General features: G+C 34.0%; 1 protein-coding gene across 1 annotated transcript; it reads left to right on the forward strand.

The window, feature by feature from the left end:
* Window positions 1–13,545: 13,545 nt before the first annotated feature.
* Window positions 13,546–16,098, forward strand: LOC139900313 (uncharacterized). Its single transcript, XM_071883099.1, has 8 exons — window positions 13,546–13,630; window positions 13,715–13,794; window positions 14,424–14,517; window positions 14,617–14,849; window positions 14,929–15,132; window positions 15,218–15,313; window positions 15,396–15,485; window positions 16,021–16,098. The coding sequence occupies exons 1-8, from the start codon at window positions 13,546–13,548 to the stop codon at window positions 16,096–16,098; spliced, it is 960 nt and encodes a 319-aa protein (XP_071739200.1).
* Window positions 16,099–18,246: the final 2,148 nt, after the last annotated feature.

The raw sequence follows: 18,246 nt of genomic DNA on the forward strand, positions 1-18,246 counted from the left end.
TATATGTGTATACGAAACATGCAGGAGGAGTATACGAAACATGCAGGAGGCAAATACACTTTTCCATTTGGTAAAGGTTCTGGATGAAGTTCAAGTCTAATACCCATTTCTTTCAAATCACGACGTGCTTTTAAATGATCCTTGGTCTTTCCATCTATATTCATTAATGTTCCAATGACACTGTCACATACATTCTTTTTGAAGGTATTTCATATGCCCGAGAGACATATTAAACTAATGTGGCTAACATGTTATGATCCAAGTTGGGTCATACCCAATAACAAGCTTATCAACACCTTATAAGTATTTATCTTAACGATTGGATCATCAAGTGAATACTCGACACTTAAATTTTAGAAAATTGGTTTTCTAAAATATAAATAACTTGAGATAAAATTATTTGGATAATTTATATATATAATGAATTTAATTGTTTAAGTGGTTAAAAAATTAATGTGTGTTCTACATTTTATAAAAGGATTATAAAAGTAGAAGCTACAACCCCTTTTATACTTGCTTAATAATATATTTGATGGTTTATAAGTACTTACACTATTAATTGGAGTTATATTTTATAAAAGGGATTTATAAAATATAATAGCAAGTAATTAACAACATGTACAAGTATTTAAAAGATGTTGCAAAAAAAAAAAAAAAAAAAAAAAAAGGAGCATGGGTGGTGGCGGTTTTGGGCTCCCAAGACAAGCCACCCATGCTTGAGTGTGGCATTAAACTTTCTCTTTGTTTAAGGGCATGCAAGTTCATTCTCTCACACACTAATCCATTCTCAAGTAATATTCAAAATTAGCAAAACATTTCTCTCCTCTCTTACTCCATTTGGCCGAAAATTTCAAGCAAGAAAAAGGGTTCAAAAATTTGTTTGAAGCTAATACTTGGTGTCTAAAATCCTAACCATTTCAAGAGTGGTGTTGATTATTGGTAGCTTGTTGGTATACAAGGCTTGAGGCTTCAAGTAAGAAGCTTTCTTATTCATCATCTTCTTCATCATCTTCACCCATTTTTACCTCCTAACTTGGAGTAGGTATAACCTTCTTACTAGCTGTTATACTTGTAAGCATATCTTCAAGACTTGATATATTTATGGAATTTGTCTTTTAAAATGGATAAAATATAACATGTGCTTTGCATGCTTCCGCTTACTTTAATCTTCATAAAATGGGTTTTATGAACTTTGTTAATATGTAGAACATGTTTGTTTAAAAGATTGTCAATTTCCATCAATGGTATCTAGAGCCAAGGTCTTTGAAATATGCTTCTTGTTTATGACTTTTAAATCCACTAATCTTACAATCTAGTAACATGCATGAAACTAGAATGTAAAAATTTTGGATTTTGGGTGGGATCCTTTTTTGGCCAAAAATTAGGGGTTCCAAAATGGGTTTGGAACTTATTTTTTGGTCAAATTTTGTTGTATGATATGGTTCACAATCAAGCCTAGACCTTGTGTTTTAATGGTTGTATGATGTGGTTGTTTTATTCATTCTTATGGTTTGTAATATTAATCATTCATTTGGTTTGTAATAATTTGTAATTTTATTCATTTGTAATTTATTTTATGTTTGGTATGTAAAATAGATTAGGTTGTAATTTCATTTTCTAGAAAAAAATGTATTAGGATATATTTTTTTTGTAAAGAGAATGAAGAATGAAGATGAACACAAGTTGGAAGCATTTGGATGCAAGATTAAGTGGGAGATTATAAATCTCCTACTTTGTCATAACCCTTAGAAGGTGACATTTGTTTTGGCTAAACAAATGTCTACCAAATTGGCTTGATTGTGGACTTGTTTGTTTTGCATGTTTATTGTGTTTGTATGCTTGGTTGATACAAGATAATCACATATTTACAACTTGCAAAATGACATTATAATTGGTTATAATTAAAACAACAAAAGGACACTAATAAATGGTTATTAAGGACATGATGTTAATGTATATAAAATGGTTTATATCATATAATTGGCTTTACTAATATGACATGAAAATTGGTTTTTCATAATGTACTATACACCAAATGCATGTTGGTGTATGGCAAATGTTTTCTTAAACTAGAATTTATGAAAACTTAAAATCCCTTAACTAAAACAAGGTAAAAAAGTTAAACGCCATCCTTTTATGGGAACACTTGAACATAGTAGGGAACTCATAATGGGATAAAGGTCACCTAACCATTATGAACTAACTAATATGGTTAAGGTAAAATTCGCATGCTTGTGGGATAAAGGTCACCTAACCACTTGTATGTTGATTTTACATGTTTACACAAGTAGGACGACTTGATTTGGGAATCATGAACTTAGGGTCACCGAAGCATGAGGAACAAATAGGCGTTGATGGGATAAATATGCCATGCAAAAGGATTGCATGATCCCATAATTTAGAAGTTGCAAAAGGATTGCAATTGTCATATAAATGACTACCTAGCTAAATCAAATAACGGGATAAAGGTTACCTAACCGAAATTTGATTTACCGTTAGATTCTAATATTTAATAAGACAATTAATTATAAAAGGGTGTTGTTTATTAAATTTAAAATCGATACTTAAATGAACTTTGTTAATTTTGTAGATGGCCGCAAATAACAACAACATGCAAAATGCACCACTTAACCTAAACAACCTATCATTAAGGTCTCTCCTCGAGAAAGACAAACTCAACCATACGAACTTTATGGATTGATTCCGTAATCTTAGAATTGTCCTCAAACTTGAGGATAAAGCGTATGTGTTGGAGGACCCTATTCTCGACCAACTGGATGAGGAAGATCTAGAGGGCATGGCTTATTATGACAAGTATTGCGCCGATTCGGTGCAAGTCTCTTGCCTAATGCTTGGGACTATGATACCCGAACTCCAAAAGGATTTCGAACATCATAGTGCATATGACATGATTATGCAATTGAAGGAGATGTTCCTTCAACAAGCACGTGTCGAGCGCTTCGAAACGGTTCGAGCGCTACATGCATGTCGTATGGATGACACCCAATCCGTATCCTCTTATGTCCTCAAAATGAAAAGCCTTATTGACCGCGCAAACCGTCTTAATCTCAACATATCTAATGAGCTAGCCACCGATCTTATCCTAAACTCCTTGTCAAAGAGGTTTGACCAAATTGTAATTAATTACAATATGAATGGGATGGATAAGACCATTGGTGAACTTCATGGCATGTTAAGGACGGCCGAAACTAGCATGGGTAAAAGGGCTTCACCCGTGCTAATGATCAATGATGGTGGGTCCAAAGGTAACAACACCTCTAAGCCTAAGGCGGCTAAGAGGAAAGGACCCGCTCATCAAGGCAAGGGAAAGGGGAAGATGGTTACCCCAACTAAAAACAAGAACAAGAAGCAAAAAGTTGCCGGACAAGCAAACCCCAAGGAAGACCCATGTTTCGGTTGCGGTGAAATGGGTCACTGGAAACAAAACTGCCCGGTCTACCTTAAGGAGTTGAAGGAAAAGAGGGATGCGGGGCAATCCTCAGGTAATATATATATATATGGTATATATAGAGCTTAGTATTACTTCTTCTGATACATGGGTATTAGACACTGGATGTGGAACTCACATTTGCAATTCATTGCAGGGGTTCAAAAGAAGTAGCAAGCAAGCGGGAACATCAAGTCTCTTTATGGGTAATGGAGCCAAAGTGCAAGTGAAGGCTCAAGGAGACTTTGTGTTAAAGCTTCCAAGTGGTTTGGAACTTACTTTGAATGATGTTTTGTATGCACCCGATTTATGTCGAAACATTATTTCCGTTTCCCGTTTGAAACAATGTGGTTTTAATCTTAATTTTGTTATTGATGATATTCACGTTTATTTAGATAATGTATTCTATTTTAAGGCTTCGCCTTCAAATGGAATTTATGAATTGGTTCATGATGACACATCATCTAGTAGCTCAATATACCATACTAGCACCAAGAAACTCAAAAGGGATTTGAGTGATTCCTACTTATGGCATTGTCGCCTTGGTCACATAAACAAGAACCGAATGCATACACTTCAAAAGAATGGACTTTTGAAATCAAATAAAATAGATTCGTTTGATGTATGTGAATCTTATTTGCAAGGCAAAATAACTAAAGCACCTTTCAAAGGGACCTATGAAAGGGCTAAAGACTTATTGGGATTAATACATTCGGATGTATGTGGACCCTTTAAGCCCATGACTAGGAATGGTGAAAGATACTTTGTTACTTTCATTGATGACTTTAGTTGTTTTGGATATGTCTACTTATTAAAACACAAGGACGAAACTTTTGAAGCATTCAAAGAATATCAAAACGAAGTACAAAATCAACTCAATAAGACAATTAAGGTACTTCGTACCGATAGAGGAGGTGAATACCTAAGCGATGCTTTTCAAGATCATCTTAGGAGTTGTGGGATTATCTCACAACTTACTCCACCCGGAACACCCCAACTTAATGGAGTTTCTGAAAGGAGGAACCGAACCCTAATGGATATGGTTCGATCTATGATGGCAAGAAGCTCGTTACCTCTATCATTTTGGGGTTATTGCCTAAGCTCCGCGGCCCATATTTTAAATATGGCCCCAACCAAGAAAGTGGAACGAACTCCTCATGAGATGTGGTTTGGAAAACCTCCTTCTCTATCATACTTGAAAGTATGAGGATATGAAGCTTATCCTAAGCGCCATGTTGCTAATAAGTTACATGCTCGATCCACAAAGTGTATCTTCATAGGATATCCCAAGGATGATATGGGATACTATTTCTATAATCCGACCGAGCAAAATGTATTTGTTGCTCGAAAGGCGGAATTCCTTGAAACCAAATTCCTTATGGAAGGTGATGGTGAAAGGAAAATAGATCTTGTAGAGGTTCAAGATCAAGTCAATGATACACAAATGGTTGACACTAGCACTCAACATGAGGATGTTGAAAATGATCATGTGGATGATCAAAGTATACAGAGCGTTCATAGATCTAGTAGGATTAGTAATCCTCCTGAGAGATATGGTTTTCTCGTGGATGGTTGCTATACGGTTGATTTGGATGAACCAACAAACTACGAAGATGCTTTATCAAGGATTAATAAAGACAAATGGCAGGAAGCCACGAACGCCGAGATGCAATCCATGTATGAAAACCAAGTTTGGGAACTTGTTGTGTAACCTCCTAGCTCCAACCTAGTTGATTGCAAATGGCTTTTCAAGAAGAAAACCGACATACATGGAAACTTGGATACATACAAAGGTAGACTTGTAGCGAAAGGTTTCACTCAAACTCAAGGGGTTGACTATGATGAAACTTTCTCGCCTGTGGCAATGCTAAAGTCTATTAGGATATTATTTGCCATTACTACTCATTATGATTATGAAATATGGCAAATGGATGTCAAAACCGCTTTCCTAAATGGATATCTTGAGGAAGATGTCTATATGGTACAGCCCGAAGGTTTTGTTGATTCGAAAAATCCTAAAAAGGTATGCAAGTTAAAGAAATCAATCTACGAATTGAAACAAGCATCTAGAATGTGGAATCATCGTTTTAATGAAGAGGCAAGGAAATTTGGCTTCATTAAAAATGGTGATGAAGCTTGTGTATACAAGAAAGCTAGTGGGAGCTCTGTTATGTTCCTTGTGCTATATGTGGATGATATATTATTTTTTGGGAATGATATTACCACAATGCAAGAAGTCAAAACTTGGCTAAAGAGTTGCTTCTCCATTAAGGATCTTGGAGAAGCACAATATATATTGGGGATAGGGATCTATAGGAATAGATCCAAAAGATTGATAGGTTTAAGTCAAAGTACATACATTGATAAGGTCTTGAAAAGGTTCAAGATGGAAAACTCTAAGAAAGGTTTGGTACCTATTCAAAGAGGAACCGTTCTCAGTTCATCTCAGTGTCCTACCACAAAAGATGAACAAGAGAGGATGAAAAATGTCCCATACGCATCTGCTATTGGGTCTATCATGTATGCAATGATATGTACTAGACCGAATGTGTCATGCGCTCTAAGCTTGACAAGTAGATACCAGAATAACCCAGGAAACAGTCATTGGGTTGCTGTTAAAAGTATATTGAAATACCTTAAAAGAACTAAGGATATGTTTCTAATATATGGGTCTGGTGAGGAGGAACTCGCTGTAAAGGGTTACGTAGACGCGAGTTTCCAAACTGATCGAGATGACTCTCGATCACAATCCGGTTATGTCTTCATGTTAAATGGTGGTGCGGTCTCTTGGAAGAGTTCAAAACAGGATGTTGTTGCGTTATCCACTACAGAGTTGGAGTACATTGCCGCCTCACTGGCAGCTCAGGAAGTTGCATGGATGAAGAAATTCATCGACGACTTAGGAGTGGTCCCTTCCATTCAGGACCCTCTTGAGATCTTTTGTGACAACGAGGGTGCGATTGCTCAAATCAAGGAACCTCGTGCTCATCAAAAGACTCGTCACATTGAGCGGAGATTCAACTACATCAGGGATGAAGTTGAAAAGGGAAAGATATGTATTCACAAAGTTCACACAGATCATAATGTTACGGATCCACTCACGAAGCTTTTACATGGGCCAAAACATGAGGGACATGTTTGTGCATTAGGGCTTCGATATTCTAGTGATTGGAAATGATCTATTTTATGTATTGTAACGGAACGAATTAGTTCAAACTCATTAATATAATTATGGTATTAATTTAATTATGAGTCATGTTCCAATTTTGCATATTTTATCCATGAATAAATAATTATTCTAAATTTCGTAGTTGATCACATTTGTGGGAACAAGTGTGAGGTCTAGACTATTATGAACTTGGATTGGTTAACATTCAAATGGTGAATGTAGGGCAAGGTTGCAACCAAGGTTCATAGATATTTGTGGGACACAAATATTGGAAGACCCGCTCTCAAGATTTACTGTATGGAGCCTTTGTGGTTGATCACATGTAATCTTGAGTAAAGGAGAATATCATTGTATCCTCTGACCTGAGATACATATTGGGTTCAGATATTCACCGAATATCGTACCTTGATTCTTTCCTTCACTATTCTGAAAAGGTAGCTCATAAGGGAGGCTTCAGGTATGGTACGAAGTGTAGTGTCTAGGACGTATGTAGCCAAGATGGAATTTATCCCTCTTATTCGTTGAGAGACAGATGTCTAAGGCCTGATAAAGTTAAATCTATAAGAGAGTGATCATTCTATGTCTCTTGGATTTAACATGACATCTAGGACAAAAGGATATATTGAAAGATTCACCTAATCATATTCTAGATGGGAACTCGAAAGGGATGATGTTATTGAATGGCACTAAGTCATAACATATTAGGGGTGATGGACGGTCGTTAGGTGGTATCCATCACTTGCATTAATTTCTTATGTTTCTCGTGCAAGTGGGAGATTGAAGGTATTTCATATGCCCGAGAGACATATTAAACTAATGTGGCTAACATGTTATGATCCAAGTCGGGTTATACCCAATAACAAGCTTATCAACACCTTATAAGTATTTATCTTAACGATTGGATCATCAAGTGAATACTCGACACTTAAATTTTAGAAAATTGGTTTTCTAAAATATAAATAACTTGAGATAAAATTATTTGGATAATGTATATATATATAATGGATTTAATTGTTTAAGTGGTTAAACAATTAATGTGTGTTCTACATTTTATAAAAGGATTATAAAAGTAGAAGCTACAACCCCTTTTATACTTGCTTAATAATATATTTGATGGTTTATAAGTACTTAAACTATTAATTGGAGTTATATTTTATAAAAGGGATTTATAAAATATAATAGCAAGTAATTAACAACATGTACAAGTATTTAAAAGATGTTGCAAAAAAAAAAAAAAGGGGAGCATGGGTGGTGGCGGTTTTGGGCTCCCAAGACAAGCCACCCATGCTTGAGTGTGGCATTAAACTTTCTCTTTGTTTAAGGGCATGCAAGTTCATTCTCTCACACATTAATCCATTCTCAAGTAATATTCAAAATTAGCAAAACATTTCTCTCCTCTCTTGCTCCATTTGGCCGAAAATTTCAAGCAAGAAAAAGGGTTCAAAAATTTGTTTGAAGCTAATACTTGGTGTCTAAAATCCTAACCATTTCAAGAGTGGTGTTGATTATTGGTAGCTTGTGGGTATACAAGGCTTGAGGCTTCAAGTAAGAAGCTTTCTTGTTCATCATCTTCACCCATTTTTACCTCCTAACTTGGAGTAGGTATAACCTTCTTACTAGCTCTTATACTTGTAAGCATATCTTCAAGACTTGATATATTTATGGAATTTGTCTTTTAAAATGGATAAAATATAACATGTGCTTTGCATGCTTCCGCTTACTTTAATCTTCATAAAATGGGTTTTATGAACTTTGTTAATATGTAGAACATGTTTGTTTAAAAGATTGTCAAATTCCATCACTTTTAAGTATGCATTACGTCTATATTATGACGTATTAAGTTATTTTTCCAGTATGATAACTTAAAAAATACTTCTCTTCTTCCAGTTAAATGGTAAAGATGGGTTATCCTTCACAAGTTTTCCAAATTTTATATTAAAACCTTTTAGGTCCGGAAGCACTTGTTCCCCTGTTAAACAACGCGGTGGCCCTTCATGTTCTTCCGTGCCATCAAAAGTATCTTTTAAAAAACGGAAAGCATGCAACATTTCCAACCAGCGACGATGTGCCATGAAGATATCTTTGTGGGAGTTTGATAACCATATTGATTTGGTTTCCTTATGGCAAGAAGAACAAGCTAATTTACCTTTAGTGCTCCAACCCAATAAATTCTCATAAGAAGGAAAGTCACTTATCGTCCATAGCAAACATGCACGCAGTGAGAAGTTACTCTTTGTGGATGCATCATAAGTATTAACCCCAGTATCCCACAACTCCTTCAACTCATCAATTAGAGGTTACATATAGACGTCTATATTATTACCTGGAGCAGATGGACCAGGAATAAGTAAAGTTAGGAACAAAAAAGGTTTTTTTATGCACAACCATGGTGGTAGATTATACGGTATCAAAACAACAGGCCAGGTACTATGTGAAACGCTCATGTTTCTAAAAGGGTTAAACCCATCACTCGCCAAACCAAGCCTCACATTACGAGGTTCTTTAGCAAATTCACGATTCTGATGATCGAATATTTTCCTGGCTGGTGAATCTGTAGGATGTCTTAATAGACCATCTTTCGTACGACTCTCTTGATGCCATCTCATGGACTCAGACGTTTTAGGCGACATAAACAATCTTTGCAATCGTGGTATGAGTGGAAAATAACGCAACACTTTTACTCCAACCTTCTTAGCTTTATAATCACCATCATTTTCAGCTTGTGTGGTTGACTCTTCTTCAAAATCATTATTGTTACTTTGTTTATATCTTGAGGTCTGACATACGTCACATATAATTTTGTCCTTGTTTTGTTTCCAGTACAACATACAATCATTTGGACAAGCATTAATTTTCTCATAACCAAGACCCAACTCTCTTATTAACTTCCTAACTTCATATAATGACTTCGGTATAGAAGCATGAGGGAAGGCTTCCCTCATTATGTCAAGAATCATGCTGAATCCTTTTTCATTACATTTTCCAACACACTTCGAATGGAAGAGTCTAACAATGAACGAAAGAACAGAGAACTTACAGCCGGGATATAGTTCTTTCTTTGCATCTCCCAATACTTTATAAAACCTTTCAGCATTTATGTTTGGTACATTACTCTGATTTTCAGTTTCTCGAATATCAACATCATCTTCATCTTCATCTTCAAACTTATGGAAGATACATTCGGCCAATCCTTCCATATCATCTTCAGCATCCCACATTAGTGTATCATCTGGTTCGAGAAGCACAATTGGAATTTTATAGCCTTCGAAAAAACCGTCACATAGCAGATGTGATTTAGCCTCAACCCGATCAACCCCTTTGAGATTACCGCAATTTATGCACGGACAATATATATGACCACCTATTTCCTTTCTAGAGAAAATACGTTCTAAGAATTTGTCGAGTCCTTCTTCAAATTAAGGGGTAGATCTACATTTAGACATCCAAGTCGAGTCCATCATAGACCTGTATTTTACAAAATCTATTTAATTAATTGGAATATATATATATATATATATATATATATATATATATATATATATATATATATATATATATATATATATATATATATATATATATATATATATATATATATATATATATATATATATATATATATATTCATGTTTTCAGTAAGCAGGAGAAAGAAATTAACCTGGTTCAATAAATTTTTCAAGTTGTTTTTCATATGCAGGGGTATGGACAAAGTTTATGAAACAAAGGTGACCCAATTTTTCGATGATTGCAATTAACTTATCTACTGTCTTCAATTTCGTACAGTATTTACTTAGGTCTGCAAACACATCTTCAATAACTGATGATGATCGATTGCAATTACATACGTACTTGATGATTGCAATTAACTTAGATCTGCAAACTCATCTGAATAATAATAATTTTGAATTATGATTATTATGATACATCTAATTTTAAGATGTAACTAGTAATATAAGTTTAAGATAAGAATATAATTCAAATAAATTATAAAACATAAAATACTAGGTTAAGCATGTCCAAATAGATCTTATACACCTAGGCTTATTGGACGAAGTTAAAGCATATCGGAAGATCTAGTGACGTATAATCATAACATCGACTTAGACAAGCTTAAAGCTAATAATATACAACTAACACTAATGATTTAGGGTTTAGGGTTGTTTATGGTTTAATGTAATGTTTAGGGTATATATACGTGCTTTAATTAATATTGTACGTTAACCATGCTAATAATTATTAGGGATTAGGGTGCATGTAGGGTTTGGGGTATAGGCAGGTTTAGGGTTTAGGGTTCGGTTCAGGGTTTAGAGTTTAGGTATATAGGTCGGGTTTTGGTTATATAATGATTTAGGGTTTAGGGTTATTAATTTGTTTATGGTAATTTAATGTAATGTTTAGGATATATATATATATATATATATATATATATATATATATATATATATATATATATATATATATATATGCATGGTCTAAATAATATTGTACGTTAACCATGCTAATAATTATTAGGGATTCGGGTGCGTGTAGGGTTTGGGGTATAGGCTGGTTTAGGGTTTAGGGTTCAGGGTTTAGGGTTTAGGTATAGGTCGGGTTTAGGGTATATATAGGGTTTAGGCCGGTACTTTAGGGTAAGGTTTAGGGTATAAATGTTCACATCCTCACAACATACCTGCACGTACGTACATACGAGAAATTATATATATCTAATATTTATATGGCTGGTTAGATATTATATATATGTTTTTTAAATTTTTTTTTTTTGTTAAATCTTAGTTACTATCCGGCCATTAACATTTGCATGTGAATTGAATTATCAAGTCGATCACGTGGTGTCACCAATTGAAATTAAATGGTTCTCGCAATTTTCGTCATTAATTTGTATGGTTCTTGTTTGAACTTTTGGCTAGGGATTGGGTTTATGGTTTTAGTGTTTGGGGTTTAAGGTTTATGGTTTAATGACTAGGGTACGTAATTTAGGGTTAAGGGTTTAGGGTTTGGGGTAGGGTTTATGGTTTAGGGTTTAAGTCGGGTTTTGTGTTTAGAGTGTAGGGTTTAGGGTGTAGGGTGTACGATTTAGGGTTTAGGGTTTATAGGTTTATTGTGAATAGATAGAGGCCGAGAGGAATTTCTCTACTCTAGCTTGTGAGTGTTTCACTCGGGGTAGAGAAATGATTTCTCTTTATTCTAATATGATAGAGGTAGGATTGTCTACGTCTCACCTCCCCCATACCTCACACATGTGATATTGGGTATGTTTGTTGTTGTTGTTGTTGTTGTTGTTGTTGTTGTTGTTGTTGTTGTTGTTGTTGTTGTTGTTGTTGTTGTTGTTGTTGGTTTAGTACTGTTTAGGGTTTAGGGTTTAGTGTATAGTGTTTAGGGTTTGGGGTTTAGTGCCATCGACCCATCGTAATGATGATCGAGGATGAGCTTGCTTATCGGACGAACTTAATGCGTGCATGGTATATCACCTAACAAGCTATTCAAGCAGTTTAGAACTTGACGGATGATATGATAAGACATATGAACTCAATCGATCAGGCGATCTCAATTATAATATACCATCAATGATTGAATGAGCTGAGGTAGCGAACGCTCTAATTAAAGGCTTATCGGGTGTTCGATGATCTTAATAATGTTGATTCATATATTGATCTTAATGCACTGTACTTACGTTAAACAAATTAACATACATGATAAACAATGTTCAATTAGGATCAATATTATGATAGACGATGTTCGTTTAGGTTAACGACCAACATGAACTTGTAAATATGTTGGTGTTCTTTTGAAGATTAGTATTTTCTTTTATAAAAGATTTTGTATTATTTTTTTAATAAATTTAATATAAAATAATGACATCATCAAAGATGTTTTAAAATTTTTCTTTTTTATTTTGAATTATTTTTATGCTTAGAAAATGTTTATTTATAACATCATCATTTTAGAAATTTAATATTAAAAAATAAATAAATTAAATTAAATAAATAGATAGATACGTATTATTTATTTAAATTATACGAAGTATATGTAAGTAAATATGTAACTAGATAGAGAAGTTATCCTCAATTAATTTTCACCAAAATTACACTCTCAAACATTACCGCCAACATCACGGATTTCGGAGCCAAATTTTTAAGCTGATCCAAATGTTTTCATTCAAAATTTTTGGTAAATTCAAAAAATTCGGGGTTGATCCTGCCACACTAGTTTTGATCCATCCACACCAAAACAATATAAATTACCTATTTTACCCTTATAAATAGTATATTGACTAAATAGTAGTTTAAGGGTAAAATAGGAAGTTTGGATTAATTTGGTGTAGATGGATCAAATGCTAGTGTGTAAAGATCACCTCCCAAAATTGAAGGAGCCAAATCAAATTGGGGTAGCTAAAAGGTTTCTGAACAACACATTTATCTCTTTTTTGAACAAAGAAACTCAAGCTATCTCTTTTTTCACCAAAGAACACAGTACAGGTATCTATCTTGTCTGTTATTAACGATTCTTTTAGATTGTTTATAACATTGTTGCTAACTACTCCATATATAAAATTGTTTATAACTCTGTTGCGTTAAATGAATAGATGTTCTTCATATAAGATGATTAATTTTGCATTTAAAATAGTCAACTACTCTGTAGAATTAACTTCCAATAACAAGCATTTTAAATAAAAACAGCCATAAACTTGAATTAACTTCCAACCAATCTTAAATCTTTTTGAGCATAAGAGGATGAAAAGATGCAACTCCGTATTATGTGTGGATTATGGACCATCCAAAATGCGTATTATGCTTGCTTTATTAATTTTTATTTTTATGTAGCTAAAAGGTTTATAAATATACAAGTATTTTATGTTAAATGATTACATGTTATTCATATAATTGCTGAGTACGTATTGTTCATTACATTCTTTTAGATTATGTCAATGGAAGGAAACAAGAACTCTTGCAAGCTTAGATTCGGTAAACAGGTTGAGGCTACTGTGACTCAAACCACCAAGAAACACAAAAGTAAATAGTTCGTTGCTCCCAATACAATGAGAAAAGCGAGTTTAACAAATAAAAGAGTTTATGATACTCCTGATAACTCTAAAGGGTTATACACAAAATCCAAGGGCCAAACAAGTGATACGAGGCTGAGGGTTAAAAAAAGTAAAGCTCCAGATGGAATAAGAGTCAGTTATGGTGAGTTCATATTAACTATTTCATTCCTCTGTACACATATCATGTATTATTTATGAAGGTATTAGCAGGGTTGCGGATGTATGGAATTTAGATGTGTTTGGTGATAGATTTCACATTAAACATTGATCTGAGGTGTATTAGTTGTTTTTGCTGTATCGGGCTTGTTTTTTGTTGTATGTTTCTGTTGGGTTTAGGCAATCTTCAGCCCATTTATTATGCATGTTGGGCTTACCCATTATACTTAGCTAGGGTATTTGGCTATATATGGCCTCTCTTCATGTACTGATAATTCATTCACAATATATAATAATACATGTATTGATTACATTACTTAACACAGACAATCCTGAAGATCAAAATTTAGAGGGAAAGTTGGTGTTTAGACACAAAAAAGTTAGACACGAAGAAACTAGAAGTCTTATAGATGAAGAAACGGATACGGAGCCCGGGCCTGAGTATGAAGCCAACAATGATATTTAAGATGGTTACGTATATGGAAATGAATATTATGATGATTTTGAAGACCACCAACGAGAAACCACCCAACAACTAGAAGGTTTATTTGTTATATATTGCTTGATTTTTTTTATTATGTTAAAGAATGTATTCTAACTTTCAGTATCCTTTTTATTATGCGAGTAAAGAAGTAAATGCGAGTACTCAACCTGTGATGAATGTTGATCAGCAAACCACCCAACTAGCAGATGAATCAAGTTATTTTTTTGTTTTTCTAATTTGTTTTGTTTATTTGATTTATATTATTGATTGTTTAGTAGCATATCAATTGTAAATCAAGTGCTCATATTTTGTAGATAAAGGCGACACAGTTCGAGGACCGGCACTTATGCGAAAAATCTGGAAACAGAAGGCATCTGTTCGAATTCCAAATTCTGTTAATGAACATGGACAGCCGATTTGCAAAAACAGTAGTAAACTCACCCATTTTCTTGGTAACTTAACGCGAAGCTACCAATATTGTCCAGTTATAGACCGTGGAATCAAGTTAAAACACACACAAAAAGATAAGTTGCTCAACTTCTTAAGGGTACGTATTTTAAAATATGTGTGATAATAAGCCTTTTTTACTTCTCATGTGATATGTTTTCTCTTTTTATAATTTGTAGACAAAGTTTGATTTTCCACAAACTGCTGATTCTTGGATACTCCAGTCATATGGTCGAAAAATGAAAAATTGGAGGGCGAGAATAAAGGAAGCCTACTTTGATTTGTCTTTATCAATGGATGTTCAATTGAATTCACTACCTAAAGAACTGACCAAAAGACATTGGAGAAGACTTCTTGAATATTGGAGTAGAGAAAGGGTGAAGGTATGAAATAATTTTACACTTGGTGTAACTTTTTTTATATTATATTATTTTCATATTAGAATATTTAATATATTTTCTTTTTTAGGCGATGTCTGACAAAAATAAAGCCAATAGGGCTAACAAGAAGTTGACGCAATTGACCGGGAAAAAAAGTTTTGCAAGAATTCATGAAGAACTGAAGGTAATATCATGGGGAAATTATTAATATAGTATAGCTTTTGAATATACATTGTTAATAGTTACCTCGTTTTTACTCATTGCAGACGAGTTTCGGAAGAGAACCTACTCGGGTCGATATGTTTAAGAAATGTTTTACAAATGGAAGTGCTGATGGTGAAGCTGCAACTGTACTCGTAAGTAATTTTACAAACACTATTATGATGTATGAAAGAATCAAAAGTGGATCAAATATATCCTACACATGATATCAGTAGATGTATATTTATATGTTAATCACCATAAACCACCTATGAGGTTTTTATTGCATTTGAAGTAGACTTTTAGTGACTTTTACCTTTGTGATATGTTCATGCGCTTCAGTTGGGTTATTTTATCTTTTAAGTTAATTAGTTGTATATTTATATGTTAATCACCATAAACCACTTGATAATCTTCTAGCCAATTTATTTGAGGTGAATATTAATAGAGTCTTCAATTGATAGTCACCACTTGCTTTTCATTATGTATTAATGTCGAAATCCCAAAATCCTAGTCTAGCATTAATACGTTAAGCATTGGATATATATTGAATATCTGGGTGTGATTGGGCTATACTTTGATTGGGCATTGCATATATCGAATACCAGAGTAGAATCATTTCTGTCATACCAAAATATGTTGCATGACATATATTTATATGCCTGTTTAAATATTAATTTTTTTATGAAGAAACAATTGAAAGAACTTACGGAAAAACTTGTGGACGGTCAAACTGATACACCTGGACCAGACGATGTTTTTTCCTAGGTAATGGGGCCCAATAATTCTGGTTCTGCCCAAACGTATGGATTTGGCGTTCGTGCTAAAGACTTGTGGGGCATAGTACCTGGTCGATCAGCCGTTCGTAAGGAGAATGCTCAACTCAAGTCTGATAAGGCAGAACTTGAGAATGAAAATTCAAGGTTAAAAGCCCAGTTGGCTCGGAAGAATAATGGTTCTGGTGTTGAGAATGAAGGTTCGGGTCATCAGGATAATGGTTCGGTTGTTAAACGTTTAAAGGTATGTTTCAATTTAATAGCTTACCTTACTGTTTTTCTACCCTTTTAGCCTTCATAAATGTTTTTTTTTTTTTTTTGGAAACTAAATTTTAGGTGAGAGATGAAGTGTATGTGAAAAGCATTACAAACAACAAGGTAGCAAGAGGAAAGTTGGTAAGCATCGATCCAACTACGGTTGTTTTGCAGACAGAACTTGGAGCTGGTTGGTGTGAGGTAGAGCTTCAAGTGGCCATCGAAAGAAATGAAGTTTTGTTTAGGCCATATGAGCATATGAGATACATTCATGACGTCATTGGTACATCTACTGCTTGGCCTACTGCGTTGATCGAGGTATGTCTTTGTTAATTTTGTACTAAAATTATGAATTCATTTTTATAACGTGCACCTTTATGCTTATACGTGGATAGTTTAATTGTAGGTGGCAGATTTTGATGACTGATCAAGATAGATTGGTGGCGGATTGAAGAGTTTGTGTGTTTTGTAATGATGGCCGGTTTGATTATGTCATAACCCGTCCTTAACCATAAGAACGAGTTAGATAACGTATGATTTCATTGCGAGGTATTGACCTCTATATGCGACATTTTTAAAAGAACAACTGCATTTATTTTACATTACAAACCATAACTATTATATTAATACAAGCTTTAGACAATATAAAGATGATTATCGTTTAGCGATAATCTTAGACTTACAAACTTTACATGTGATGATAACAATACGATTTCTAGCATATTTTACATTACAATTCCTCGGATATGCAGTTTTATTTTTGACACAAATATGCATACTCAAGATCTTGCTTAAATTCAACATGTTGCAGCGGAAGCTTTTAGTTATCACCTGAGAATAGACATGCTTAAAACGTCAACATAAAGTTGGTGAGATATAGGTTTAATGCCGGCAGCGATATAAATATATAGACCACAAGATTTCATATATAAACATTTTAATAAAAATATTCTAAGTGGTTGAGCACTTGATAACCATACTTAACATTTAATCACGTCGCATATTCCCTTTATTATGAAATCTTACTACACCGTACCAAGTGTAGTCACGAAACGAAGTACTGTGCAACCGTTGAATACTGGTCGTCCAGTCCGGTTGGGGTTGTCAGGCCCGATAGATCTATCAACAGGATTCGCGTTTACAATACCGCTGTAAATAGTAGTTACCAAGCTACAGGGAAGTATGCCAGTGGTACAACTCAACGTAGAATATATTTTTCAGTTACTTGTGTCCATATCGTAAAACATAAAATACATGTATTCTCATCCCGAAATATTTAGAGTTTAAAAGTGGGACTATATACTCACTTTTGCCTTGAAGATATATATATTTTGACTTGGTCTCCGGTTGATATCACGAACCTATCCATATATAATATATCAATATATTTTCATTTTAAACAATCGTCACGTATATATATACTTATAATACTTTTAATGTCTTCTTAGTCCGTAGTTAGCAGTCCGATGTTAGTAATTCAATTTTAATGGTTCATATTTAGGTGTTTAATAAATAAAACCCCCATCGAAATAAATAAAACCCCCATCGTATTCGTATTGGTCGGGATTAATCTTGACCCATGGTACCGGTGTTGTCAAATGACGTGTTGCGTACATAAAGTACCGGTGTTGTCAAATGACGTGTTGCGTACAATCATGGGATCTTATGATTAATCTTCTCGTATTGTTTACGGGTGATCCTGAAATATATAAAATTAAATTATGTGTACATATATATAAAATATCATGTTATTTTAAAAAGATGTGATTTATTTAATTTTTCTCCAATTATTTTCGTGGCTAAACTAGTCTTGGATATCCGATCTCGTTTTGGTCATAGTTTCTTCGTTACAACTCCGTTTTCGTTGGTTCAACTTGCCACTTCC

This window comes from Rutidosis leptorrhynchoides, chromosome 3 (genome assembly GCF_046630445.1).
Source record: "Rutidosis leptorrhynchoides isolate AG116_Rl617_1_P2 chromosome 3, CSIRO_AGI_Rlap_v1, whole genome shotgun sequence".
In the NCBI taxonomy this organism is placed as follows: domain Eukaryota; kingdom Viridiplantae; phylum Streptophyta; class Magnoliopsida; order Asterales; family Asteraceae; genus Rutidosis; species Rutidosis leptorrhynchoides.